This window comes from Neovison vison, chromosome 3 (assembly GCF_020171115.1).
Source record: "Neovison vison isolate M4711 chromosome 3, ASM_NN_V1, whole genome shotgun sequence".
Taxonomy (NCBI): domain Eukaryota; kingdom Metazoa; phylum Chordata; class Mammalia; order Carnivora; family Mustelidae; genus Neogale; species Neogale vison.
This window is the reverse complement of record NC_058093.1, coordinates 213,489,629-213,516,012: the sequence shown is the minus strand read 5'-3', so window position 1 is coordinate 213,516,012 and position 26,384 is coordinate 213,489,629. Positions and strand designations below refer to the sequence as shown.

At 43.2% G+C, this 26,384-nt stretch overlaps 1 protein-coding gene across 1 annotated transcript in view; it reads left to right on the top strand.

The window, feature by feature from the left end:
- Nucleotides 1-26,107, top strand: part of MAPK1 (mitogen-activated protein kinase 1) — a 113,307-nt gene extending 87,200 nt beyond the window's left edge. Inside the window, exons 5-9 of the mRNA XM_044243782.1 lie at nt 97-211; nt 493-624; nt 13,421-13,530; nt 15,826-15,951; nt 22,197-26,107. Of these exons, the coding sequence (XP_044099717.1) occupies nt 97-211; nt 493-624; nt 13,421-13,530; nt 15,826-15,942 (474 nt within the window). The 3' untranslated portion in view covers nt 15,943-15,951; nt 22,197-26,107. The remainder of the gene's footprint in view (nt 1-96; nt 212-492; nt 625-13,420; nt 13,531-15,825; nt 15,952-22,196) is intronic.
- Nucleotides 26,108-26,384: the final 277 nt, after the last annotated feature.

Here is a 26,384-nt window from a genome sequence, read left to right as displayed (position 1 = left end):
AATTCCTGTCAGCCATGTACCTGTTCTGTAGGAGGATCTCACTGTGTCCTGTAACATTACATATCATTCTCAGTCTTTTCTCCCTTCCCACTACAGGGCTATACCAAGTCCATTGATATTTGGTCTGTAGGCTGCATTCTGGCAGAGATGCTGTCCAACAGGCCCATCTTCCCGGGGAAGCATTATCTCGACCAGCTGAACCACATTCTGGGTAAGGTTACCAAACATTTTAGGAGTTAGATTTACTCAGTTCACCTGCCACAGTTTACATAAGAGTCATTTCATGAAACTAGAATAGTTCTGACATCCCTTTAACCTACGAGTCTGTAATCTTGCTTGATTCCAAATATTAAGGATCCTTGTGAAAACTTTTAAGAAAGGTAAGCATGGGGAGATGGTAAGAAAACAGTTATCAGGGTCCATTGTGTGCACAGCCAGAAGGTCAGTCGGCCTGAGTCTGGATAATTAACAGCTCATTATTTTATCTGATAGGTATTCTTGGATCCCCATCACAGGAAGACCTGAACTGTATAATAAATTTAAAAGCTAGAAACTACTTGCTTTCTCTTCCACACAAAAATAAGGTGCCATGGAACAGGCTGTTCCCAAATGCTGATTCCAAAGGTAAATATTATTTTATTGATTATTTTTCTTAGACTTAATTTTTTGCTTGCTTGTTTTATTAGTTAAGTCATTAGGTCACTGGCCTGAAAAGTTAAGTCTGTGGCAATTGGGTAATACCTTATTTAGTACTTACTCTCTTTTACCTTTTATTTGCAAGCAGGGGCAGTAGGGTACAGGAATTTATGAATGTATAGTTTTCCACCTTTGCTTTTATTTTTAATTTATTCTTTTTTTTTTTTTTAAGACTTTTCTTTATCTGAGCAAGAGAAAGAGAGAGTGCGGGAGTTGGAGGAGCACAGGGAGAGGGGCAAGCAGACTCCACACTGAGCATGGAGCCTGACGTGCGGCTTGATCTCACAACTCTGAGATCATGACCTGAGCCAAAATCTAGAGTCATACACTTAGATCAACTGAGCCACCCAGGCATCCCTTATTTTATTCTTTTTTGGAGTATGCTCTACACCCAACATGGGGTGCAAACTTAAAATCTTGAGGTCAGGGGTCACATGCTCTACCCATTGAGCCAGGCAGGTGCTCCTCTTTGCTCCTTTCCAAAAAAGTTTTTTTTTTTTCTTTTTTAAATTGTAGGTAACATACAATAAAAAATTCATTTCAGGTACACAGCATAGTGATTCTGTAATTATATAACTTATGAAATGCTCACCATGATAAGCGCATTACAATATTATTGACTATATTCCCTATGCTCTGTTTTTTGTCCCTGTGACTTATTTACTTTTAGGATTGGAAGTTTGTGCCCTTTAATCCTCTTCACCCATTTTTTTTTAAGATTTTATTTATTTATTTGACAGACAGAGATCACAAGTAGGCAGAGAGGCAGGCAGAGAGAGAGGAGGAGGAAGCAGGCTCCCCGCTGAGCAGAGAGCCCGATATAGGGCTCAATCCCAGGACCCCGGGATCACGACCTGAGCCGAAAGCAGAGGTTTAACCCACTGAGCCACCCGGGCGCCCCCTCTTCACCCATTTTTGCCACTCCTCAACCCCCGTCCTCTTTGCTACTTTTTTTTAAAGAGTTACCAGTATTCATTCATTCATTCTTTCTTTCTTTCTTTCTTTCTTTCTTTCTTTCTTTCCTTCCCTCCCTTTCTCCTTCCTTCTTTCCTTTCTTGAGAGAGCACACATGTGTGCAAGCATGTAGGGCATGGAGGGGCAGAGGGAGAGAGAGACTTTTAAGCAGGTTACAGGGTTCAATATCATGACCCTGAGATCATGACCTGAGCCAAAATCAAGAGTCGGAAGCTTAACCAGTTGAGGCACCCAGGCACCCCGAAAGTTATCAGTATTATTGCTTATGTCAGTTTCTTCAACAAATGATGCAGGAAGAATTAAACATCTGTACCACCCCCAAATAAAACCCTAAAAATGGAACATAGGCCTAAATATAAGGCCCCAAACTATTAAGCTTTGAGAAGAAAACAGAACACAATCTTCATGACCCCAGGATAGACCAAGATTTCTTAGATAAAATACCAGGAGCCCTCATCCATAAAAGAAAGAGGCAATGTATTTCATTTTACCCTTTTACATTTTAAGTTACCTTTGTTTAATAATTATGTTATCCTTTATCCCCATTTAGCATGTGTCTGTTAAATATATTAGGTGGTTGGGTTGTTTGGTTTTTAATAGCTGGCTGTTTTAAAAACTTTATACTATTACAAAATTGTGGTAGGCAAAGTAATGACCCCCTCCTAATCCCAAGGATCTGTGAATATGTTAGGTGGCATAGCAAAGAGAAATTAAGGTTACAGACAGAATTAAGGTTGTTTATCACCTGATTTTAAGAAGAAGGAGATCGTGGATTATCTCAGTGGGCCCACTGTAATCACAAGGGTCCTTCAAAGGGGAAGAAGAAATCAGAATTTGAAACCAGAGAGAAGAAAGCAGCTTGCCAGCACCTTGGTGCTTGTTCTTCCACAGCTTTATCTTCATACATATCTATATTTTTACCTAAAATTTCCTTTCTATAAACAGTTGTTTTATAAGCTAACATTTTTGGTAAAAATTCAAAAGTTTTAGCAATATTCAACTAAAAAGGTAAAAATCTTTTATAATTCCCTAAGGGTCACTGTTAATAGAATTGTGTTTGAGTGTCCTTCCATGTTAGTACATAGATCTGGCTTTTCTTTAATGATTTTAAAACATTTCATCCAGGGGCACCTGGATGGCTCAGTCCGTAGATCATGCAACTCTTAACCTCAGGGCCATGAGTTCAATCTCCATGTTAGGTGTGGAGCCTACTTAAAAACAACAACATTTCATCCTTCTTGGAAATTCAGCTTTTTCTAACTTTTGCTACTGTGTGTGTTTCTTTATGTGTTTACTTTAGTAACTGTCAGCTTAGATGTTGAATTTGTTTTATGTACTAACCTGAGACAAGGTTCAGAAACACTCTGTTGTCTAAAATAGAATTTGTTTTGGGGTGGCTCAGTCATTAAGCATCTGCCTTTGGCTCAGGTCATGTCACCAGGGCCCTGGGATCGAGCAGTCAGGCTCCCTGTTCAGCAGGAAGCCTGTTTCTCCCCCTCCCACTTCCCCTACTTGTGTTCCCTCTCGCACGCGCTCTCTCTCTCTCTCTCTCTCTCTGTGTCAAATAAAATCTTAAATAAAATAAAATAAAACTGAATTTATTTTGGATATTAGAGGAACTATCTTTTAAAATCTTTGATATAAAGGTAGTGTATTATCATGGGCAACAGTTTGGAAGTATTGAAAGAATAGGTAAAAGAAACACCTTTGGGACGCCTGGGTGGCTCAGTTGGTTAAGCAGCTGCCTTTGGCTCAGGTCATGATCCCAGAGTCCTGGGATCGAGTCCCACATTGGGCTCCTTGCTCGGCAGGGAAACTGCTTCTCCCTCTGTCTCTGCCTGCCTCTCTGTCTGCCTGTGCTCGCTCTCTCTTCCTCTCTCTCTGACAAATAAATAAAGAAACACCTTTGATTACCAGAATCCCAAAGTAACCTTTAACATTTGCTATTCCAGGGTGTGTGCAGCTTTTACCTATTTAGTTATACTTTTGTAATTACGTAATGCATTATAATTTTAAGATTTTTAAAAATTATACTTTCAAGTGCATTGCATGTGTTACTAATTAGATTGGTTTATATTCTGTATTGTCCCAAGCATGTTACCTAAATCTTATTTCCTAAGTTGCCTTTTTTTAAGAGGTGGATACATAACAAAATTGCATAATTAAGACTTTATAATAGGGGCAACTTGGCGGCTTAGTGCGTTGGGTCTCTGCCTTTGGCTCGGGTCATGGTTCCGGGGTCCTGGGATCGAGCCCTGTGTCAGGCTCTCTGCTCAGTGGGGAGTCTGCTTCCTTCCCCCTCTCTCTCTGCCTGCCTGTCTGCCTACTTGTGATCTCTGTCTGTCAAATAAATAAGTAAAATCTTTAAAAAAAAAAAAGACTTTGTAATAAGTAGATCTCCAGGCTTCCCTCCTGTTTGTTTACTCACTTTTTTATTGTTAGTTGTGATTTGTATCAAATTATTTGAGATTTTTATTTAGCTTACTCTCCTTAGGTTAAAGCTATGAACTCTGAGATTTGTTCATTTAGATAACAATAAACGTTACTAAAATTCAGGAAGTTAATTTTGAAATGTAGTCCTTGGGTGAAAATAGTGAAGCAGGGAGGGACTATAACTAGAATAAAGAAAGGGGAAAATGGGAGTTGGTAGTGCCAGAGTGAGCTGTGTAGCATCATGTGTTCAAAACTGGAGCTTTCCAGCCAGAGCTCCTAGTTTCCGTTCATAGCCCAGCTACTTCCTAGCTGTATGAACTTTAAACAAACTACTTAACCTCTCTGGGCCTCAATTTTTCCCATTTACTTATTTATTTATTTAAAAAAATTTTTTTAAGATTTATTTCTTTATTTGAGAGAGATCGTGCCTGTGTGCCGGGGGAGGGATAGAAGGAGAGACTCTCAAGCTGAGAATCTTTGCCCTGAGCTCAAAGTCTGATACAGGGTTCAATCCCAAGACCCCAAGACCCATGACTATACTGAAATCAAGAGCCAGAGGCTTAACCAACTGAGCCACCCAGGTACCCCTCCTGTTTATAAAATAGTTAGTAGTAGGACCTGCATCACAGGGTTATATAAAAGTCCAGACCACTGGAATTTGTAGGTCTGGATTCTGAGATCTCAAGGCTGAATTTTTTTCATTAATGTATCTTGGAGATCTTTCAGTATCCCTAGTTATAAAGAGTGGTACATAGTATTCCCTTGTAGTGATGACTCAGAGTGTCTTTAGTCTCATATTGGACATTAAAGTTCACTTTAGTTAGCTGTTGCTGTGTAACAAACTACTCCACAGTCTGGCACCTTATAAGACCACCATGTATTTGTTCCTAAGTCCATTGGCCCAGGCACAGCTAAGTGGGTCTGCTCATCTTGCTCCAAGTTGCATGGTCTGAGGTGGCCTCACCATATCTTACAGTTGCTTCTCCTTTATGTCATTTCCTGTCATCTTATAGTAGACCCAACTGGGCTGCTTCTGATGGCAGAAATATTCCAAAAGAGAAAGAACAGAAACTGCAAAGTCTTAAAATAGCAGACACTTCTGCAGCAATCTGTTGGTCAAAGCAAACTACAAGGTCAGCCCAAATTCAGTTGGTGGAGAAATAAATCCACCCATTGGTGGGAAGAGCTGCAAAGAATTTTTGGCCATATTTAATCTGCCACCAGGTTGTTTCTAGTTTTTTACTATAACATACATAAATTCATTATTTAATAAATAGATCTGAGTATTCTGTGCCATTGGGGTCCAAGGCCCTGGACTTAGAACAGCAATAAAACTGATTACCTGCCTGCAGGGAGCTAATAGTCTGAATCTGTACAAAAATGACATAAATAGATGAATGTAAGACTTCAGGGACTCACAACACTAAAATTCTGAAGCGGAAACATTGGCACTTTTAAGTCCGGTTAATGATAGTTTTTAAAAAAGGAAATGTAAATATCTCAAATATGAGGGAAAAGGTACTCATTTTTATTATATGAGGTGTGAACATTGAAAGATCGGTAATCCCCCTTTAAAAACAAAACAAAACACTGGTAACAGTAGAAGAAAGCATCAAAAGTTTGATGACCAGGGCACCTGGGTGGCTCAGTGGGTTAAAGCCTCTGCCTTTGGCTCAGGTCATGATCTCAGGGTCCTGGAATAGAGCCCCACATCGGACTCTCTGCTCAGCAAGGAGCCTGCTTCCTCCTCTGTTTCTCTGTCTGCCTCTCTGCATACTTGTGATCTCTATCTGTCAAATAAGTTAAAAAAAAAAAAAAAAGTCTTAAAAAAAAAAAAAGTTTGATGACCCACCATGTGGTCAAGGCTGTGGGAAAAAACAGATGTTTTCAGAGACAGCTGATAGCATGTAAATTGGTTGAGTCTCTCTGGAGGGCAGTTTGGGAGTTCTGTCACATCTTTTGTTCCAGCAGTCTTTGGGACCAACCAAATGGAAAAGTGGCATTTTAATTTGTTTTCTTTAATTAGACTGAGATGGGACACCTGGCTGCCTCAGACAGTAGAGCATGCAACTCTTGATCTTAGGGTTGTGAGTTCAAGCCCTATGTTTGTGTAGAGCTTAGTTTAAAAAAAAAAAAAAAAAGCCTGAGATTGAATATTTTTCACATATTTGTTAGAAATTTCTGATTGCTGAATCCTTTGAACAGTAGTATTGTAGATTTTTCTTCAAAGGAGTGTAGCTTAGGATTCTCTCCAAAATTACTCCAGTGAGGGGGAAGAAATTATTATTCAACAGATGGTACTGGGCTAGTTGAATAACTGTTTGGAAGAAAATGAATTTAAATCATTACTCATACTTCAAAGTGAATTCCAAAAAAATTGATGATCTAATACGTTTTAAAAAATCATGGCATTAAAAGCCAACGATACTTAGCATATTCAGTATTTTAGAGAAAGACAATCTTCCGAGGCTGTAAAAACATACAAACCAAGAAAACAAACATAAGAGAAAAATAGTAGATTTGATCACATAAGGTTTAAGACTTAAAATAGATTAGCTATGTCAGGTGTGAGCAATAGGTATAAAATGTTCCAAATTGAAAAGCATTTGATGGATCCCTATCCTAAAACTATTAACGTTAAGGCAGCTTAGCACCGTGGTTTAGGTTGTGCTCTAGAATTGGCCCCTGAATTCAAATGGACCCCATCACCTCAAATCTTTGACTTTGGACAAGTAATTTAACTTCTCTGTCTCACAATTTCCTCATCTCGAAATTGGAACAAATTGCATTTCCCACCTCATAGGCTAAATTTGGGAGAGTTACATGAATTATTAGTTTATTGATGTTGGACTCATCATTAATATTAGTCGTGCCTGAAGAACAGAGAGAAATCAAAGACCTCAATGGATAAATAAATGAGCAAAGGATAAGAACACAATTAACATGAAGAAAGAGGTGAGGAAAGTAGGAAGAACATTTTAGAGAGTGGCAGTTGAGACTTTGATTTGGGCATATTAAATTTAAGGACACCTAAAGGCTAAATGTTAATTGAATCGTTGAGGAAACTATGCTGCCTCTGCTTAAAGGAATATCATAAAGTCACTAAAAGTGATTGTTAACAAAGTTTTTATAGCATGGGAAAATATTAATGAACAGTATTTACTGACGAAATAATACAGCATTTTTTATATAAGGTATGATCTCAGCTATGTAAAAGAACATGCAGAGAAAAATTCTATAAAATATTTCAGAAGATTCAGTGGTTACATTGAGCGATGGGGTTGTGGGTGCTGATGAGCGATGGGGTTGTGGGTGCTGAGAGATGGGATCTTGGATGACTCATTCACAGACTAGAGGGTCAGCTGTTTAAGGTTTTCTTGGTTCCACTTCACAAGAACCTACTGCCAACGGCTTAGGCCTGAAGGAGGACGGTACTGGCTCTCATAACTTGACAGGTCCTGTGATGTTTGGATTCCCAAAGTGGGGATAGCCACTTTGACAAGAAATCTGGACCTCTTGCCTTCTTCTCTGATGTCTTTATTGTTAGCTCTTGTGACAAGATGGCAACCCAGCAGCTCCTGGTCACATTGACCTGTTTCCTGATAGTTTCGGCCCCGCTGTGGGACTCACGGCTTCTTTGTACTCATCCCTGACCACTCTTTGTGGCCAAGGGAATCAAGTTGAAATGTGGCTAGGCCATTGTCACCATTCTCATGGCACAACCAGGAAGTGTGGGTGAGCCTGAGATCTTCCCATGGCAAGCGCAGCTCCACAGAAAATGAGGGGCAGTGGGCACTGACAGGAAAGCCAACAGTTCTTTTCTTCTTGCACCTATTTATTTTTTGAAATTAAGAAAGTACAATTCATGTAAGAAGTCTGTCTCCTTTTCTCAGATAACCTGTTTGAAGAGCTTCCAGACTCTTGCTACACCTGTAAATACATATATTAGTTGTGAATGGGTCATAAGCTAGATACTTTTACTGCCTGCAGAGAGTTGTATTTATCAGTCTACTTTGGAATCATACAGGAGGTTGAGAGGGTAAGAAGAATGATCTCAGAGCTTGAGAACACGAATCTTCAATGGCCAATGGAATAGAAGTAGGAACTCTTGAAAACTGGAAAGAATGATGGACAAAGAAAATAACTAGTGCATATTTCACAGAAGCAGTAGATGGCATCATGAGAAAGTAGACATGCTCAGCAATCTCCATGGAACAGAGGCTTCCAGCTAAGGGATCATTGGTGACTGAATAAAAGTATTTGAGGGGCACGTGCATGGCTCAGTTGGTTAAGCATGGGACTCTTGGTTTAGGCTTAGGTCATGATCTCAGGATCATGAGACCGACCGCCAGGCTCTGTGCTCAGCTGGGAGTCTGCTTGAGATTCTCTCTCCCTCTCCACCCCTCCCTCAACTCATGCATGCTTGTGCTCATGTGCTCCCTCTCTCTCACATAAGTCTTAAAAAAAAAAAAAAAAAAAAAAGACTAGTTGAAGCACTCAGTGTGAATGGGAAGTTTGAAATGGAAATTGCACACAGAAACAACTGGTCCAGATGAGGGGGAGCTGGGCTACACAGTGGGAGATTTGACTTCGATCAGGGAGAGAGCCTCCTCTTTCTGCAGTAAGGACATGTGCGAATCTGGTGGAAGGACATCCAGGAGGGTTGCTCCTGGGACCTCTGTTTTCTCAGCACGGTCAGTAATACCTGCACAGAGTAATGAGGTTCACGGGGCAGGAAGGGTATGATTCAAGCTGTGTGAATTGGGAAGAATCTTAGACTAGAAAAGCACCTGAGCAGAGATGCCCCAGAACATTGGGAGGCCTTGTTAAGATTAAAAATCTTGAGTTTGGGGGCGCCTGGGTGGCTCAGCGGGTTAAAGCCTCTGCCTTCAGCTCATGTCGTGATCCCAGGGTCCTGGGATTGAGCCCTGCGTCGGGCTCTCTGCACAGCAGGGAGCCTACTTCCCTTCCTCTCTCTCTGCCTGCCTCTCTGCCTACCTGTGATCTCTGTCAAATAAATAAATAAAATCTTAAAAAAAAAAAATACTGAGTTCGTATGATACACAGTTCTCTGTAGTGTGTTCCTTAGACCTCTGAGGTCCTCCACAAGTCCTTTCAGGGTGTCCACAGGGTCAAAACTATTTTCACAGTAACACTAAGGTGTTCTCACACTTTCTCTGTGCTGCCAGCTGCACTCTTAGTGCTGAAGCAGTGGTGAGCAAGACTGCCAGCACCTTGACCCAGGACAAGGCAGTGGCAGTGCCATGCCCTAATAGCCAAAAACCAGTGCCAACTGCACCTAAGAATGTCCCTGACAGAGCAGTAAAAAGTACTTGCTTTATTTTTTTTTAAAAAGATTTTATTTATTTATTTATTTGACAGAGAGAGATCACAAGTAGGCAGAGAGGTAGGCAGAGAGAGAGAGAGAGAGAGGAGGATGCAGGCTCCCTGCTGAGCAGAGAGCCTGATGCAGGACTCGATCCCAGGACCCTGAGATCATGACCTGAGCCGAAGGCAGCGGCTTAACCCACTGAGCCACCCAGGCGCCCAAGTACTTGCTTTATTAAATCTCGTCCTTCTCACACGTTTTGTGCACATTGTGTGTGACAAAATGAGAACATAGACACATAGAGCATGTCTGCCACATGCCAAATGCAGTGGTTTTTCCTCAGAGAAAAGTGCTTGTACAGTTTGAACTGTGACTGAACTAACTGCTTCTTAAGATCAATCATCAGTAGGTTTTAAGAGCAGGATTCTAAGACTGGGAAGTTTGAGAAGCATTGTTGCAGTGGCACAGTTTGAACAGCTAGGTCTTTTTCTCTGGCCCTACTCAGAAATTCAGGCTGAGGATGGGAGTGACAGGTTGCAGCCTTGATCTTGGATGAGAGTTTTGCTGGATAGGTGAGATGGACCCGCAGTGATGCTGTGGAGAGCCAGTCATATGACTCACCCCAGGGTCTGGGCTGAGATGGGAAAGAAAAAAGGCTGAAGGACCAGACAGGCAAAGCAGGGTCATGTTGCTGTGTACCCACTGAAGTTAAAGAGAAGGTATGGGGTTCTAGGAGGCTACCAAGGAGAGTCAGGAATCGTGGTCAGATTTAACCCCAGCCTTGAAGGGACTTCAGCCTTTTAGGGGAAATAAAACCTGGATCCAAGGAAGCATATGCACAGGCAGAATGATTCATGCCATCTGAGTGGTGCCAGTGGATTGCTGTGTGACGTGGGAGGAGGGAGGCTGGACACTCTGACTGTGGGATCAGCACCTGCCAGCTGCTTCCCGTTTTTCTCCTTTTCCCCTTCTGTAGCTGTGAATAATGCAGAAATAGCACTAGCAATAAAAGGAAGCTGGAGATCCAGTTATTTTTCAAGTAGCAGAAAAAAGCTATCTTCCTTTGCGATTTTTGCCTGTAGGTTTAAGGGCCTAGAATTTAACTTGAGAGAACGAAAAGGTCTATTTTAGAGCTGCTTAAGCTGCCAAATACCAGCTGCCTTGAAGTGCTTCCCTATTAGTATCAACAAGGTTTGGAGGGGGAAAGTATGCCCCAATGGCTTAGAAATAATGCTGTTAGGATCTGACTTGTGGTCAGACCTTCCTGGACTTTTCCTGACAGATGGTGTCTAATTGGACAAAAGGCCAAATGACTTCTAATCCTTCAAGAAAGTTCTTGGGGAGAGGTTCCTGGATGGCTCAGTTGATGAAGCGTTTGACTCTTGGTTTTGGCTCAGGTCATGATTTCAGGGTCATGAGATTGAGTCCCACATCAGGCTCTGCGCTCAGCGTGGAGTCCGCTTGGGATTCTGTCTTTCCCCCCTCTGCCCCTGGATGCACACACACACTCTCTCTCAAATTTATAAATAAATAAATCTTTTAAAATTCTTGGGGAATGTCTCTGAGTTCTTTTATGGTAGCGGGAAGCAGTCAGTGGTTGGGAACAGTAGATGGGATAGGTTTATTATCTGGGTTACAGATAGTAGGACTGGAATGTGCAACAAGTGGTATGTCATGTGTTCATATATCTGCCTGGGGTTCTGTGGGGCCTGGCATTAAGGCCAGAGGTACCTGAGTTATTGACCATTGTGCTGTACTATCCTGACTTTGGAGAGAGCCGCCTCTGAAACCTAGCCTGTTCATGGGCTCTGAGACCTCGCATCATGGCAGTGGGGATGTAGATCTTTCCGGTCCTGACAGTGCTTCGTTCAACACCCTAGATTCCTAAGAGCCTCCTCTGCTCTGAAAAGTTCTCTAGCCCACAAAGTAAAATGTCACTGTTCCCCTAATTTCCTATGGTAGACTCATGTGTATTGAAAAGATGATAGGGAGGCAAAAACAGAAAACATACTATTTGTAGAAATGCACTCTGTTGGGCGCCTGGGTGGCTCAGTTGGTTAAACAGCTGCCTTCAGCTCAGGTAATGATCTGAGGGTCCTGGGATCAAGTCCCACATCAGGCTCCAGGGAGCCCACTTCTCCCTCTTCTACTCTCCCTGCTTGTGCTCTCTCTTTCTGTCAAATAAAAAAATAAAATCTTTTATTTAAAAAAATATGCGCTACATAAAAAATTTTTTACAGTTTTGTGGATATGAGCAAAGTTATGTGTTGTGTGGAATATATCATGACAGTCCACAATGTGACTTACCACATTTATCTCCCAGTTGTCTTAAAGATTGGGTGGGTGACATGCAACAAGGGAAGTCACAGGTGCACATGCAGGCACGCAAACACGTGTACACATGCACACACATCCTCTCATGCCTGTTCTTTCAATGACCTCAGGCAGTAAGGTTCTGCCTCCCGATGCTCTCCTGAGGTTGACTTCCTGGCACACAGCGGTTAGGCACTTCAGATTCAGATTGTGTACTGGCCTGCTGCTCTCCAGGATTGAACACAGTTTTTAGTGAGTAGATAATTAAAATGATTTTCCTTTTCCGTTCTCCTCAGGACTTAGTGATAATGTGCTGATTTGCAGATGGATGAGATCAATGACCTAATAAGTTATCACTGTAAGAAACAAGGTTTCGTTGGGGAAATGGCAATGTTTTCATCTTTGGTTTTGTTTATTTTATTGATAACTACATTCTCTAAAAATAAAAAGAAGAAAAAGAAAGAAAACATTCTTTATTTTGCCTAGTAGTTTTTCAGACTTGGAATAGATTATCAGACTTGTTCCTTGGAGTTCTTCGATTTTTCAGGGGTGCCTCAGAGCTGCAAGCTAGGACTTAAGAGAGCTGGGTAGCTCCTTACCTACCCCCTGTCAGGAGCCTTCAATTTGAGGAAAGGACCTGCTACCTAAATTGGAAACCCTGTTCTGAGCATCATTAAATAAAAGCACACATTTTTTTAAAGAGCAGTAATGTCTTTTCTAGCATGTATTCTTTCTCACCGAAACCCGCTCCTGATACTAAATATAGGAACTGTTTGGTCATATTTCCCTTAACCCATGTTGCAGCCACTGTCAGCCATGACCTTTGGCTTTTTTCATGGCTTGAAGTAGTGCATGGACACTAGCTATGGAGGCCACCAGGGTAAGCCATTCATTAGCTGTAGCTGTCCCTCCCTCTTGGTCCTTTTGATCCCACACTTTCTGTTCCTGTACTTTATACAGGGAAGAAATGTTCAGCTGCTGACTACCGACTAGATCAAGAGAATACTTTGTGGGTGCCTGGCTGGCTCAGTCAGAAATGCGTGTGACTCTGAATCTAGGAGTCATGGTTTTGAGCCTCATGTTGGGTGTAGAAATTAGAGATTACTTCAGTAAATAAACTTTAAAAGAGAGAGAATACTTCGTTTTGGGTCTTGGAGAAAGATGTCAAGCTGCAGAGTAGGCCAAGGGGCCCGTGCTTCACACATAGATCTCACCCAGGACCTGGGAACCACACAGAAAGACAAGTGACCATTGTCTTCTATGGCCTTAGAGGCCTACCATATGTGTTGAAAGATAAATTGGCCATTGCAGAGAGGACTTTCGAGTTGACTTAAGAGAAATAAATATTTAACACTTTTCCTTCAGATGTCTGCAAAGCAGAATGGTGGTTTAGGAAAAGTTCAGTTTTGTAGGCAGAATTGGGTTTGAACTATGGTCTTCCATTTTCAGCATTTGGCTGATTACACGTCACCTTTCTAAGTCTAGATTTGTGATTGTCAAATGGCCATAATCTCCAGAAGCTCAGATAATAGTCACTCAGTGTGTTGGCTATTCTCCCCATGGTGATGCTTAGTTCCATTTTTTTGTCGGTCAAGTTTACTTAAGCAGGGAATGGAAAGTAATTCAGTAAATGTTCCTTTGGCTTCTCACTACTGCAAAACCTTTCTTTTGTAGCTCTGGATTTACTGGACAAAATGTTGACATTCAACCCTCACAAGAGGATTGAAGTAGAACAGGCTCTGGCCCATCCATATCTGGAGCAGTATTATGACCCAAGTGATGAGGTAAGACCAATACTCCTGGCTGCTTCTCCAGGGATATCTATCAGCCAGCAGCAGGCCCAACCAGGAAGGGCTCAGATATCATACTTAGACTGATCCCAAGAGGTATATGGTGCCACCCCTGGTCCTCTCAGTAGCCCACATCATCTGCCTTGAGGAGCAGTACTGTCAGCACAGCTTGAAACCTCTCCCCACCCCACCCACCAAGCCCCTTCTATCTTAGAAAGTTTCCTCCAGGCCACCTGCAGCAGGGATGGGGCTGCAGGAATGGATGAATAAAGGGGAGCACAGATAAGAGGTCCAAGACTAGAGACCATTGTCATGGTTTGTGGCAGGAAGAGGAACCTAAATCAGAGTGCCTTCCTGAGGGTGGAAAGGAGGCCAACTTCCTGCTTGGGGAGGGGCATTGCAAAGTGAAGGGGGTTGCGCAGCTTGGATAGTTCCCACTGTGACTTGACGACTTCATGTCTGGTGTGCCTCCGTGGGGATGGGGATACAAGAGCCTCTTGTGAGAAATGAGTCCAAAGATGGATGTGGCAGGCCTCTGGAACATGCTGGACAGCCAGGTAAAGATACTGTGTGTCATGTTCTCTCCAGGAAAGTCCTAGTTTCCTGGCCTCTTTGATTCTTCTGAGGCTTTATTCTCTGGACAATAATAAAGAAAAATGCAATATATACCCAAATTTGGGTCTTTCTGGTTGAGGCTCACATGTAGAAACCAAGCCTTCTACACACTCTTGTTTTAAAAGCGGGGTGAACCAAGCAGAGTGTGTTAAAGGGGAAAATGGAAGAGGGAAGGAGAAGGTATAAAAGCTAAAAACTGATAAAGATAAAGAACAAGTCAAAAATAGAAAGTATTTCCTAACCAGTTCCCTTCCATCTCTGTCCCCGTCCCCTCAGAAATACTGGGGGCAGCTCGCAAAGGTACTTCTAATTTTGTAAATGGGAAAGGAGGGGGGAGTGTAAGGTTTGGAGCCCTGACTAGCCCTGTGAGCCTCCCATGTCCTAATCCTAATCGCAAACCTGGGTGGTACCCCAAACTCAGTTAAGGAGTTGGGAAGACCAGAAAGATGGCATATGTAGGACACAAGTGTGACCCCACACATGGAGCTGTCCTTTAGAGAGAGAACTAGGTATTGTTTTTCTCTCATGGACATGAATTCTCTACCCCCTTTCAAGAAACCAGTGCTTAGTGCAGAGTTTGGTGTCCCATGTTTCCTTACCCTAAAGGCCTGATTGTGAGGATTACAAGGATAAAATTTAGAATTGCCTGGTAACTACTAGGCATCCACTGATTGACAGCTGGAATCCTCATCAGATTAGTTCTAGAACATTATGTTAGTTTGGGGGTACTTAAAAAATCAAAATATAAATATTATCAATTGACTGATTTCCTTTTTCATATATATTTGGGAATTCCTTAACAGAGACATTTTAAATATGTACTTTTTTTTTTTTTTAAGATTTTTTTATTTGTTTGAGAGAGAGAGCAAGTACACACGTGGGAAAGGGACAGAGGGAAAAGGAAAGGAGACTCTCCACGTAGGGCTCGATCCCAGGACCCTGAGATCATGACCTGAGCCGAATGCAGACTCTTAACTGACTGAGCCACCCAGGCACCCCTTTTTAAATATGTACTTAAATAGCCTTCTGATTAGTTATAGAGTGTGCTGAAAAATAAAAATGAAAACTCGCAGAAAAGTATAACACAGATCACTTTGTAGTCTTGTTACATAGGTATTAAGATTTTGGAGTATTTTCTTCTCAGTCTTATATTTCTGTATCTAAATTAAAAAAAAAACAGGCTTCATGTTGTTTAACACAAACGTGCACATTTCACTCTGATATTAATCTTCCTTACAGCTTCATTTTTTAATGGCTTCATAATATTTTTTCACATGAAAATAATGTATTTAAGTACATTTGATTTGAGTAGCCTGGCTTTTGATTATATAAACATATCATTACCACCCACACAACAGTGAATTTCTGTTACTTCAACACCTAGTGCCTTAAAAATTTGAAATTGATTTTGGGATTAGTGATAAATTCAGAAGAATATTCAAAATGGATGTAGTTGCTCCCCATCCATTTATTACATGTTCATACAAAGTGTGCCTTTTGGAGCATGTAGGTGGGATATGGGTGCGTAAATGCTTTATCAGAGCTCTTGGTTTCCATCGATGTCAGTGCTGCTGTATACATTTCGGAGTGTAAGCCACAGACATTATGAATCAGTACATGATTACCTCTGCCATAACCACTCTTGTCTGCTCCCCATCCTGTACTCTCCTACAGCCCATCGCTGAGGCACCATTCAAGTTTGACATGGAGCTGGACGACCTGCCCAAGGAAAAGCTCAAAGAGCTCATCTTCGAAGAGACAGCTAGATTCCAGCCGGGATACAGATCTTAAATTTGTCAGGTACCTAGAGCTTTAGCCACATGATAAACCCTGGTGAGGGAGAGAGAAATGAGTTAAATGTTATTAAAAAGAAAGATTTCCTTGAGTTCCATGTGGAAGCTTCCTGTGCTTAAGTCAGAAAGTCTGGTGAGCAATGCAGTAGTATCAGTAAGATTTTCAAAAAATTGTGTTAAGAAAAAAAAGGAAATGCAGATCTTGATTTTAGAGAACATCCATAAAGAGGGGAAAGAATAGTGTGGAAACTCGAGGGAGTGGAGGAGTGAGAATAGTGTTCAAGTCTGTAGAAATGAGCAGCGAAGTCAAGAATTACAACCAGGCCTGAAGCATTTGCTGGAGAAATGCTTCGGACAGAGCAGCCCAGGAGAGGCTGGAGGTGTTTCTCTGTGGACAGCGGGGTCATGCACAGCCTGGTGGCTGGTGGCTACATGGCTGCTGTGCTTGCAGCAAAACGGGAGGCTCCGTGAGGGTGGCGAGAGAAGAGTGGCTTCTGTGGCGGTATGCGCCTGATAGAACTGTGTCTCTGCTCCATTTTTTCTGCCCTGTCCATTCTGTTTTTATACGTTGGGATCTAGAGACGATGGTTCAGGCTGAGGGTTGGCAGTTGCAAGGCTCAAAAGCAGAAACTGCTTGGGGTGTTTCACACAGACACCGTGTAACTAGTCAGAGGGCTTTAGAATGGCTGGTCAGGAAAGGGTGGGGTTACCTGCAGTAACTCCAGGAAGCTGTTCCCAGGGGCCTCCAGCTAAAGGAGCAAAAGTAAAACGGTGTTAGCCAGGCTCCTTGATCATCACACAGCCCAGCTAGGGTGCTGGGCACCTGCTGTAACTGCAGCTGTTAGAGCATCACTGTTGCTGAGAATGGGGCCAGGAGCCTGTACTGCCACTGATGGGGGCGCCCTCTGGAGCCTGAAGCTGCCGTTAACTATCCAGTGCCTATGAAACCAGGAGCCTTCCTCCTCCGCATACACTTCTTAGTGTATCACTAAGAAGCAGAAAAAAGGAAACCTAGCTTTTCCTGCATTGCCGGCCTTTGGCAGAATCTCATCAGAAGCCAGTCACCAGTGAAGTCCAGCAGTACAGTTGACCATCTCCCAGCCCTGTCATTAAGGACAGAGGACAAAGGAAGGGTAGAGAGAATCTGAGGACTGACATATCCAGCTCAGCCTCAGGGGGCCGTGGAAACCCATCAGGCAGAGTAAGGCTGGGAACCAGTAGAGAGTACACTCTTCTAGTGTGGAGAAGAGAAAATGGGGTTTTCAGAAGTCTGGTAACTTGGGGCGCCTGGGTGGCTCAGTGGGTTAAAGCCTCTGCCTTTAACTCAGGTCATGATCCCAGGGTCCTGGGATCGAGCCCCGCATCAGGCTCTCTGCTTAGCGGGGAGCCTGCTTCCCCCTCTCTCTCTGTCTCTGCCTGCCTCTCTGCCCACTTGTGATCTGTCTGTCAAATAAATAAATAAAATCTGGAAAAAAAAAAAAAAAAAGTCTGGTATCTAAGATGGAGGGCTGGAGGAGAAGACTGGGTGGGAGAAGAGCTCAAAATGAATCTGTGAGCTTCCAGACCAGAGGGCTAGAGGCTTGGACGAGGGCTGTGGAGGCGAGAAGTGGTGTTCGGCAGAGTGGAGGAAATGCAAAGTCTGAAAGACTCCAGATTTACTGACCCTAGCACCTGACACTGGACTTGTCCTAAAAGACAAACTCAAAGTGAAGTGTGGAAGAAGCACCGGCTTGTGGGACATTAGGAACAAGCTGATAAATAAGTCCTTGGGGATGGGGAAGAGGCTGAGAAAGACAGAGTCTAGCAAGCCTTGGATTCATTTATCCTTTCATACCCCATGATGTTAGAGTCTATTAAAGTATTTATGTATAATGATCTGCAGGGTCACTCACTGACAAAAAGTCAGACCCCAGGACCCAACCGCTTTGACTACTTGAGTCCCCTTGGGTTCTCCATCCTGGTCCCTTTGCTTGGTGCTTACAGTGGAAAGAGTCCTGTCTCTCCCAGAGCTTGTTTCCCTGTGTCTGCACAAGGTCAGATCAGCTGCATCAGGGTTTTGGAAATAAAGTTTTATCTGGCCCTTTACAAGTACAGGTTTTCTGACCCCTGGCCTAGAATATTGAGCCGAGCTACTTCGGTTGCTTTTCTTTCTTCACAATCCTTTTAACAGCTCATTTTCCTGAAGTCTGTTGGTGGCCTCTGTTTTTCTCCATCTTTTTCTTGGTGAGCTCACACATACTGCATACTTCCTCTGGGACAGGCACATGTTAGACTCCCTGGGGAGCAGAGCAACCTAAACCTGGCCCCAAAGGAGCACACGGTTTAGTAGGGGACAAAGACAAACAGAACTGCCACATATATTTTTAGTGTGAGAGGGAATGGCAGGAAGGAGGGAGGTGTTTGGCAGTGTGGGGCTGGGGAGTCAGGTCTGCATGGGAAGCGGAAGCCCAGGCTTACCAAGGAGCCCGCCTCTCCCTCACAGGCATCTTCGGTTTCTGAAGCATCAGGAAGGTGATTCTAGGGCACTGAGGATGTTGGGTGACCCAGAGAGCAAGGTACCCTTGGGACTGCTGGCGCAGCTGCTGGAGGAGGAGGGCAGTGCAACTGCCGCAGGAGAACGAGACAAAGGCAAATGCGCTCCTAGGGCTTCAGGGTGCAACTGCTGGCCTGATGTCTTCTGACGGAGGCCATGGTGGCTGCCAGTGTCCACCCCGCTTTATGAGAGTCCAGGATTAGGGCTTGTTACCAGGGAAGGGTTGGCAAAGACAGTCACTCTGTGTTTAGTTCACTTTCGCCACGGGAGCAAAAGGCACAGTACATGATTATAGCCTGACTTTTTTCCCCCAACTTTTTGTTACTGAATCATAATTGACATATTAGCTTTAGGTGTACAGCATAATGATTTTATTTTTTTTTTTTTTAAGATTTTCATTCATTTATTTGACAGAGATCACAAGTAGGCAGAGAGGCAGGCAGAGAGAAAGAGGAGAAAGCAGGCTTCCCGCTGAGCAGAGTGCCTGATGCGGGGCTCGATTCCAGACCCCTGAGATCATGACCTGAGCCAAAGGCAGAGGCTTAAGCCACTGAGCCACCCAGGCACCCGTGATTTGATTTTTATACATCACAAAGTGATCATCTCTGTAGATCTAGTTACCCAGTGTTTCTTAAATTACAATTTTTAACTATTTTGAAAAGTTGAGTTTTACAATAGAAACCCGTTTTCTCCCATATCTGTTCATCTGTTCCTCCATCTGCCTGTCAGTCTATCTTACCTCTTTCTTAATGCATTTCCAAGGAGGTCCCAACATCTAGATTGGCTTATAATTTAGTCATTAGAATATAAAAGTAAATCCAGAGGAAGGTGGAGCTGGGGGCACTCATTAAATTCTGGGCCAGGTTCTTTCACAAACATTTTATTTTGTTGCTCACAGCAACATTGACTGAAGTCAGTATACAGCCCATGTTTATGACTGAGGAAACTGAAGATTGCACGTGTTTAAGCATTTTGCTGAAGATTATACACTGTTGGCAAAGTTAGGCAGCTCTGGGTCTTTGGACTCGGAAATCCCATTTTCTTCTAAGTTCAGTATGCTGCCTTGGAGTAGTAGTTCTGTGCCCTGGAAAAAGCTGAGGAGCTCATTCACAATACTATACTACAATGTTACTGAGTTCCCAGCCTGCAACAGTGAGATTAGATGCTACAAACTGGAGTGTCAGGGAGGTACAGGTGCTGGAACATACAGGTACTTTAAAGAAAGGTGATGTTGACTGCCCAGCCACATAGGAAAGAACTAGAAAACGTGCCCACACAGGACCTCAGAGTACAGCCATGGGGACACCTTTGCGGGAGGGGATAGCAAAGCCTACTCCAGGAAAAGCCCCACATGTCCCCTCCTTGACTCAGCACAGGCTTTACTGATGCCCTCAGTGGTCTGAAATGATAAGGGGGTGTTCATTATATTTCGTTTAAGTGGGTCAGTTTTAGATAATGTGTCCACTGAAAAGTTAAAAAATATGTCCATGGTTAACTTTGTGACAAGCCTCCTCTTGCTAGAGGCTGGTGAAGGTAGGTGCCTGACTTCCTTCCTCTTCTGCCTGTTGGTGAATTTTCTCAGACCGCTTAATTTCTCCCAGCCAGTAGATTTGGCTGCAGTTCAGAAGAGCGGATCTCTAGAGGGAGGTCATTTCCCATCTCTGAGTCCATCTCCTTGTCAGAGAGTTGGGTTATAACAATCATTCTTCCTGCCCTGACTCCTGAGTGGTAGATGAACTCCCATTTTGCCTGAAAGTGCATTGTGAAATACCAAAGTGACATTCTGCTAGATCGTACTAGCAGACATTTCACAACAGTAAGGGTCTCCAAAGGGAAGATCTATTTTGTTTGCATTTTGACACACTTACATTACCTTCCAGCCATCTCAAGCAGGCTTCCTCATCAGAGCCAAGAACACAACGTGATTGGAGTAGTAGTGTTTCACTTCTCCACAGCGTGATGCAAAACCAATAGAAACCTCTGGATGAACTTAATTCATTACATATGGATGCCTTAGGCAGTGGTTCTCAGAAGTGTGGTCCATCTGTGCCTTGCCCCACAACAGTCTGTTTTTTAACAAGCTCTGCAGAGGATTCTGATGCTCACCCTTGAAAACTATTAGCCTATAAAGGGTTAGAGTAGATTTGATTTGTAATGTAATCTCTTCATGTAAAATAGAGATATTACCATAATGAAGGGGGGAAGGTGTGCTTCTTGTACTCTGATGGTGTGACACTTCTAGTAGACCTCTTGCAGGTGGGTCCTGTCAAGTATAGAGAATGAGTGAAGACTTGTCTGCAGGATGCCACCTGCTGTCTCTCAGGGAGCTGTCCTTCAGGACTGGTGGGGCCACAGCTGTCAGATCACCCCAGACCTACGTGATCAGAACTATCTGCTGCTCCTGGGAACCATGCCATGGCTCCCTGCCTCACCAGAATCCAAGCCCACCAACCTCACACTTCCAGCAGTACTTCATTTTGCTTGTCCTGCTTTGTTGCAGTTGTAGGGAACTTGACTGTTACAACAACACGCTTGGCACTGTGTGGTTGATTCTGTCCTAACTGGACATCCAGAGAGGGAAAGAGACCTGGTAAGAAGGGGAGGTAGCAGGAGGCCTGGCTGGTTCAGTCAGTGGAGCGTGTGAGTCTTGATCTCAGGGTGCAGGTTTGAGTCCCACATTGGGTGTAGAGATTTAAAAAAAAAAAAAAAAAGAGGTCACAGATGAATGTTTTGCGTGTGTGTGTGTGTGTGTTTTAGAAGGGCGCGGAGAGAGGGAGAAGGAAAGAGTCTTAAGCAGGCTCCATGCCTAGCATGGAGCCCAATGTGGGGCTTGATCTCATAACCCTGAGATCCTGAGCCAAAATCAAGAGTTGGACACTTAACCAACTGAGCCATGCAGGCTCCCCAAATGTGTGGGGGTTTTTTCCCCCGAGATTTTATTTATTTGCGAGAGAGCGTGAGCAAGAGACTACAATCAGAGGGAGGGGCTGAGGGACAGGGAGAAGCAGACTCCCTGCTAAACAGGGAGCCTGACATGGGGCTCAGTCCGAGGATCCCAAGATCATGACCTGAGCCTAAGTCAGACGCTTAACTGACTAAGCCACCCAGGGACCTCCCAAATGTATGTTCCTTCTTTTTTTTTTTTTTTTAAGATTTTTATTTATTTATTTGACAGAGAGACACAGCGAGAGAGGGAACATAAGCAGGGAAAATGGGAGAGGGAGAAGCAGGGTTCCCGCTAAGCAGGGAGCCCAATGTGCGGCTTGATCCCAGGACACTGGTACCATGACCTGAGCCACCCAAGGACCCCCTCCCAAATATGTGTTCTTTACAAAGACCTTCAGATCCTGGTTTTGACCATTGGAGTGATGGGTACCGTAGTTAATAAAAGGCACCTGAGGAACACTGAAGTCTGCCGAGCTGCAAGTGTGCATGAGTGCGTGTGTTCCCTATTTCCCAGAAATAGGGAACCTCCTCTGAGGTGCCCAGGGAGAGGCGCCTGCAGACTGGGGCCGAGCCCACTCCTTCAGAGCTGCCCTGTGATGCGCGCGCCCTCGTGGTTCCAGGTGAAATGACCTTCCCCCTCTGCTTCCCATTTTTCCAGTTTTCGTAATGTTGGTACATTCTTTTCCCTTCTCCATTTTCCTAATATTGCTGCTAATGTTGTTTTAATGTGGGTCATTCTTAACTCATAGGCTTGTTTGTTTGTTTTTCAATAGGACAAGGGCTCAGAGGACTGGACATGCTCAGACATCGGTGTTGTTCTTCCCAGTTCTTGACCCCGGTCCTGTCTCCAGCCCGTCTCGGCTTACCCACCTTGACTCCTTTGAGCCGTTCGGAGGGGCGGTTTCTGGTAGTTGTGGCTTTTATGCTTTCTAAGAATTCCTTCAGTCCAGAGAACTGTTCCTGGCATCCCTGTGTGTGTCACCCACTGGTGACCTGTGGCAGTATGTACTTTCAGTGCACCTACTGCTTACCGTTGCTTTAGTCACTAATCGCTTTCTGGTTTGAAAGATGCAGTGGTTCCTCCCTCTCCTGAATCCTTCTTATGTGCTGCCCTGCTGACCCATGCAGTCACACCAGAGATAGTTCTTTCCAAATTGGCTCTCGTCACTGGCATCTCACTTTATGATAGGGAAGGCTACTACCTAGGGCACTTTAAGTCAGTGACAGCCCTTTATTTGCACTTCACCTTTTCACCATCAGCGTTTCCCCGGAGCAGGAGCATGTGGAAACACCTGGGTCGTCTTTGCAGCCTGCAGCAGGTGCTCCCATCTCGGGAACCTTTGGGGGCACTTGCCCGTGTCTTTCCTCATATAATGTTAGTCACTAGCATATTTAAGGTTTGTGCTGTTTGCCCAGCTTTTAGAAAACTCATTTTTCTAAATAAAAGAAAGAAGTACTGCACCCAGCAACTTCACTGTCTAGATTTACTGTGGTTTCTCACACCATTCATAGAAGTAAAACACTCGCCCAGATGTGTTACCTGCAGTACTGTTTGCAAGGCTTACACAGAAAGATTGAAAGTGGCAGCTGCACTCGGGATTTAGTGAGAGATGGACACCGGAGCAGGGCGCTAAGGAAGGCGTGTGGAGAAGCAGCCCGCCGGCCAGCCGGATGTCACAGGGCAGAGCTGCACACGCAGGGGTACGCATGCCCCCAAGCTCCTTCACACGGCGTGCCACGTTCAGTGTAGCCACGTCCAATGCCTCAGGATTTAGCAGAGAGGAGCCCTGCGTCTTTAAATAAGAAAGTGTACAATTCTTTTTCCTCCTCCAGCATGTCAGCATCTCAAGTTCATTTTTCAACCTATGATATAACAATTTGTAATAAAGCCTTCATGAGCTCATGACATGAAGCACTGTTCTGTCATCAAGTACTCTCCAATGTTTCTGATACAGCTGAGCTAAGACCATGAGAAAAAGCTAGCACTAAGTCATGTTTGGAGCTCTAGCCCATATTATCCTGATCTCTTTAAGTATTTGTTCCTGCCACTGCATACTGTGGCGTTGACTTGGTGTTCTGTCCCAGTGCGGTGCCTCCTCTTTACTCCCCCACTGCTCTCTGTGGTGAGAAATTTGCCTTGTTCAATAATTACTGTACCCTCGCATGACTGTTACAGCTTTCTGTGCAGAGATGACTGTCCAAGTGCCACATGCCTATGATTGAAATGAAAAATTTATTGTTACCTCTGAGTTTGTGTTCCACGGAAATGCTATCCAGCAGATCACTTAGGAAAACATTCTATTTTTAGCTTTTCATTTCTCAGCTGTCCTTTTTTTCTCGTTTGGTTTTTGACAGCAATGGAGAATGGGTTATATAAAGACTGCCTGCTAATATGAACAGAAATGCACTTGTAATTCATGAAAATAAATGTACATCTTCGATCTTCATATTCATGTTTAGATTCAATGTCGATTTCCTCTGGATCAGCGTGTCCAAATGGACAGTCAGCTCCACTCTGTGCTTGGAGCAGAAATGCTTGGGGGCCTCCTCTTTCTACCCAGGGAACTGCCCCAACACTGGTTTATATAAAATGATTTAGAGGGCATTTCTGTAGGGTCCTGGTTTCCCTTTGCATAGCAGAGAATCGACTCTCTGACATGTTCCTTTACTCAAATCATAGGTCTAAAATAATATGTCAAACTATGGTGAAGACGCCCAAACGTCAGGTTGCATTCTCTGGTTCTTGTGTGCCCCAGAAATGCTGCTGGGCACCATCTGAGTGCTGGGAAGGACTGCCCAGTATCACTTGGCCCACACCAAGCGGCCAGGGTGCTGATGTTCACACCTCACAGGTTAACAAAGGACGGCTGACGCAGCCTCAGAGATCAGAACCACATCTAGATTCTTGCCCTAAAGTACGTGATTTTCATCTCCGTGCTCAGAGCTGCCATGTAAAGGTCTGCACGGCATTGATAGGATAGAGGTTTGACTGTTACTTGATATATTGGTGAGTCAGTTTTAATTTTCAAAGAAGCATTGACAGTTTTCTAACTCTTATTTCTTTGTCCTTTTTAAATGGAATGTTAGTATTATGAGGTTAATCTGCAGTCCTCTAAATAGAAAGCCATAGCCTTGGTTACTAATACCTGGGGACTGCAGGCTGTTCCATCCCCCTCGCTGGTACTGTGGAGTCAGATTGGCATGAAACCACTAACTGCATTCTAGAATCACTGTAGTCGTAAGTTGTGTGCTTCTTATTAATCATGCCAAACTTGGTTTAACAGGTCAGAGAATTGTCATAATCAAGGTACCTGTGAAAAGTACTAGCTATTACGTGTGATAGGCTTGTCATTGGAATGTTCTTACATCTCTAAAAATGTACTGCTTAGATCATCCAGATTCCTTATTGGTGATACTGAATGCCTCCATTTTTAGTATGCTCAGATAAGCTTTCAGACTAACAGCTTTTTTGGTGTCTAAAAAGTAAGCAAAAAATTCCTATTGAAACATTCCAGTCTTTTCATTTAGTGTGAAACAAAATACCTAACGAAGCCAGTGGAATGGATTTGAGAGAACTCATGATGACTCTGTGCTGACACAAGTCTTCAAAGCTGATGGAAACACGCAGACCATTTTGATGCATGGGTAGAAGAATACCATTGTGTTTGTGTGCAGTACACAGTGCGTGGTGTGTTCACAGTCTGTCCTGCTGCTGCAGGCATAGGTGATGGGTGTGCAGGGTCCTGCTGGCTTTTGGAGCCACACATGGCTCATCACTGGTTGTATCTAAGTAAAGAGTCACACATGTATGCTGCCCACACCGCATGCCACATAACGTTCAAACCATTTAGAGGAGACTGTTTGACCTTTATTTGCTTATATGTTAATACGGTTTTTAAATTGGTAACTTTTATATAGTATGGTAACAGTATGTTAATACACACATATGCACACATGCTTTGGGTCCTTCCATAATACTTTTATATTTGTAAATGTTTTGGAGCAATCCCAAGTTTAAGGGAAATATTTTTGTAAATGTAGTGGTTTTGAAAATCTGAGCAATCCTTTTTGCTTATACATTTTTAAAGCATTTGTGCTTTAAAATTGTCATGCTGGTGTTTGAAATATGATACTCGTATAGTGCAGATGAGAAGCATGTAACAGTAGATCTGTGGTCTCTCTCACTGTAAGCCAGTTAGGCATCATGGATCGGAAACGACTGGGAATCCAGAGGGAATTCTCTAGGGTTGCACCAGGTTTACCTAAAGCTTGTTGCCTTTTTTGTGCCGTTCATCCGTGTAGAGCACTCGAGAAAGTTCTGAAACTGCTTTGTATCTGCTTTGTACTGTTGGTGCCTTCTTGGTATTGTACCCCAAAACTCTGCATAGATTATTTAGTATAATGGTAAGTTAAAAACAAATGTTAAAGGAAGATTTTATTAAGAATCTGAATGTTTATTCATTATATTGTTACAGTTTAACATTTATTTGTGGTATTTGTGATTTGGTTAATCTGTATAAAAATTGTAAGTAGAAAGGTTTATATTTCATCTTAATTCTTTTGATGTTGTAAACGTACTTTTTAAAAGATGGATTATTTGAATGTTTATGGCACCTGACTTGTAAAAAAAAAAAAACTACAAAAAAAATTAGAATCATTAAATTGTGTCCCTGTGTTACCAAAATAACATAGTACTGTGCATGTATAGCTTAATTGGAATTTCATATGTGAACATAAGAAGTCATCTAATCCTTTATTACAGTGCTTCCCAAATGAGTGTGTTTGTAATTTGACTTTGCTTATAGTAATCAGTGGTAGAACCATAAGCTGGTACTCTGAAGGCCAGTGGGATTTTAGTGCTCCATCAGGTTTTCCAGATTGTTCTTCAGATGCTTGGCTGTAGAAGGGGGAAGAAGGCAGTGCTGGGAATTCAGACACGGTGACCATGTGCGTCTCTTCTC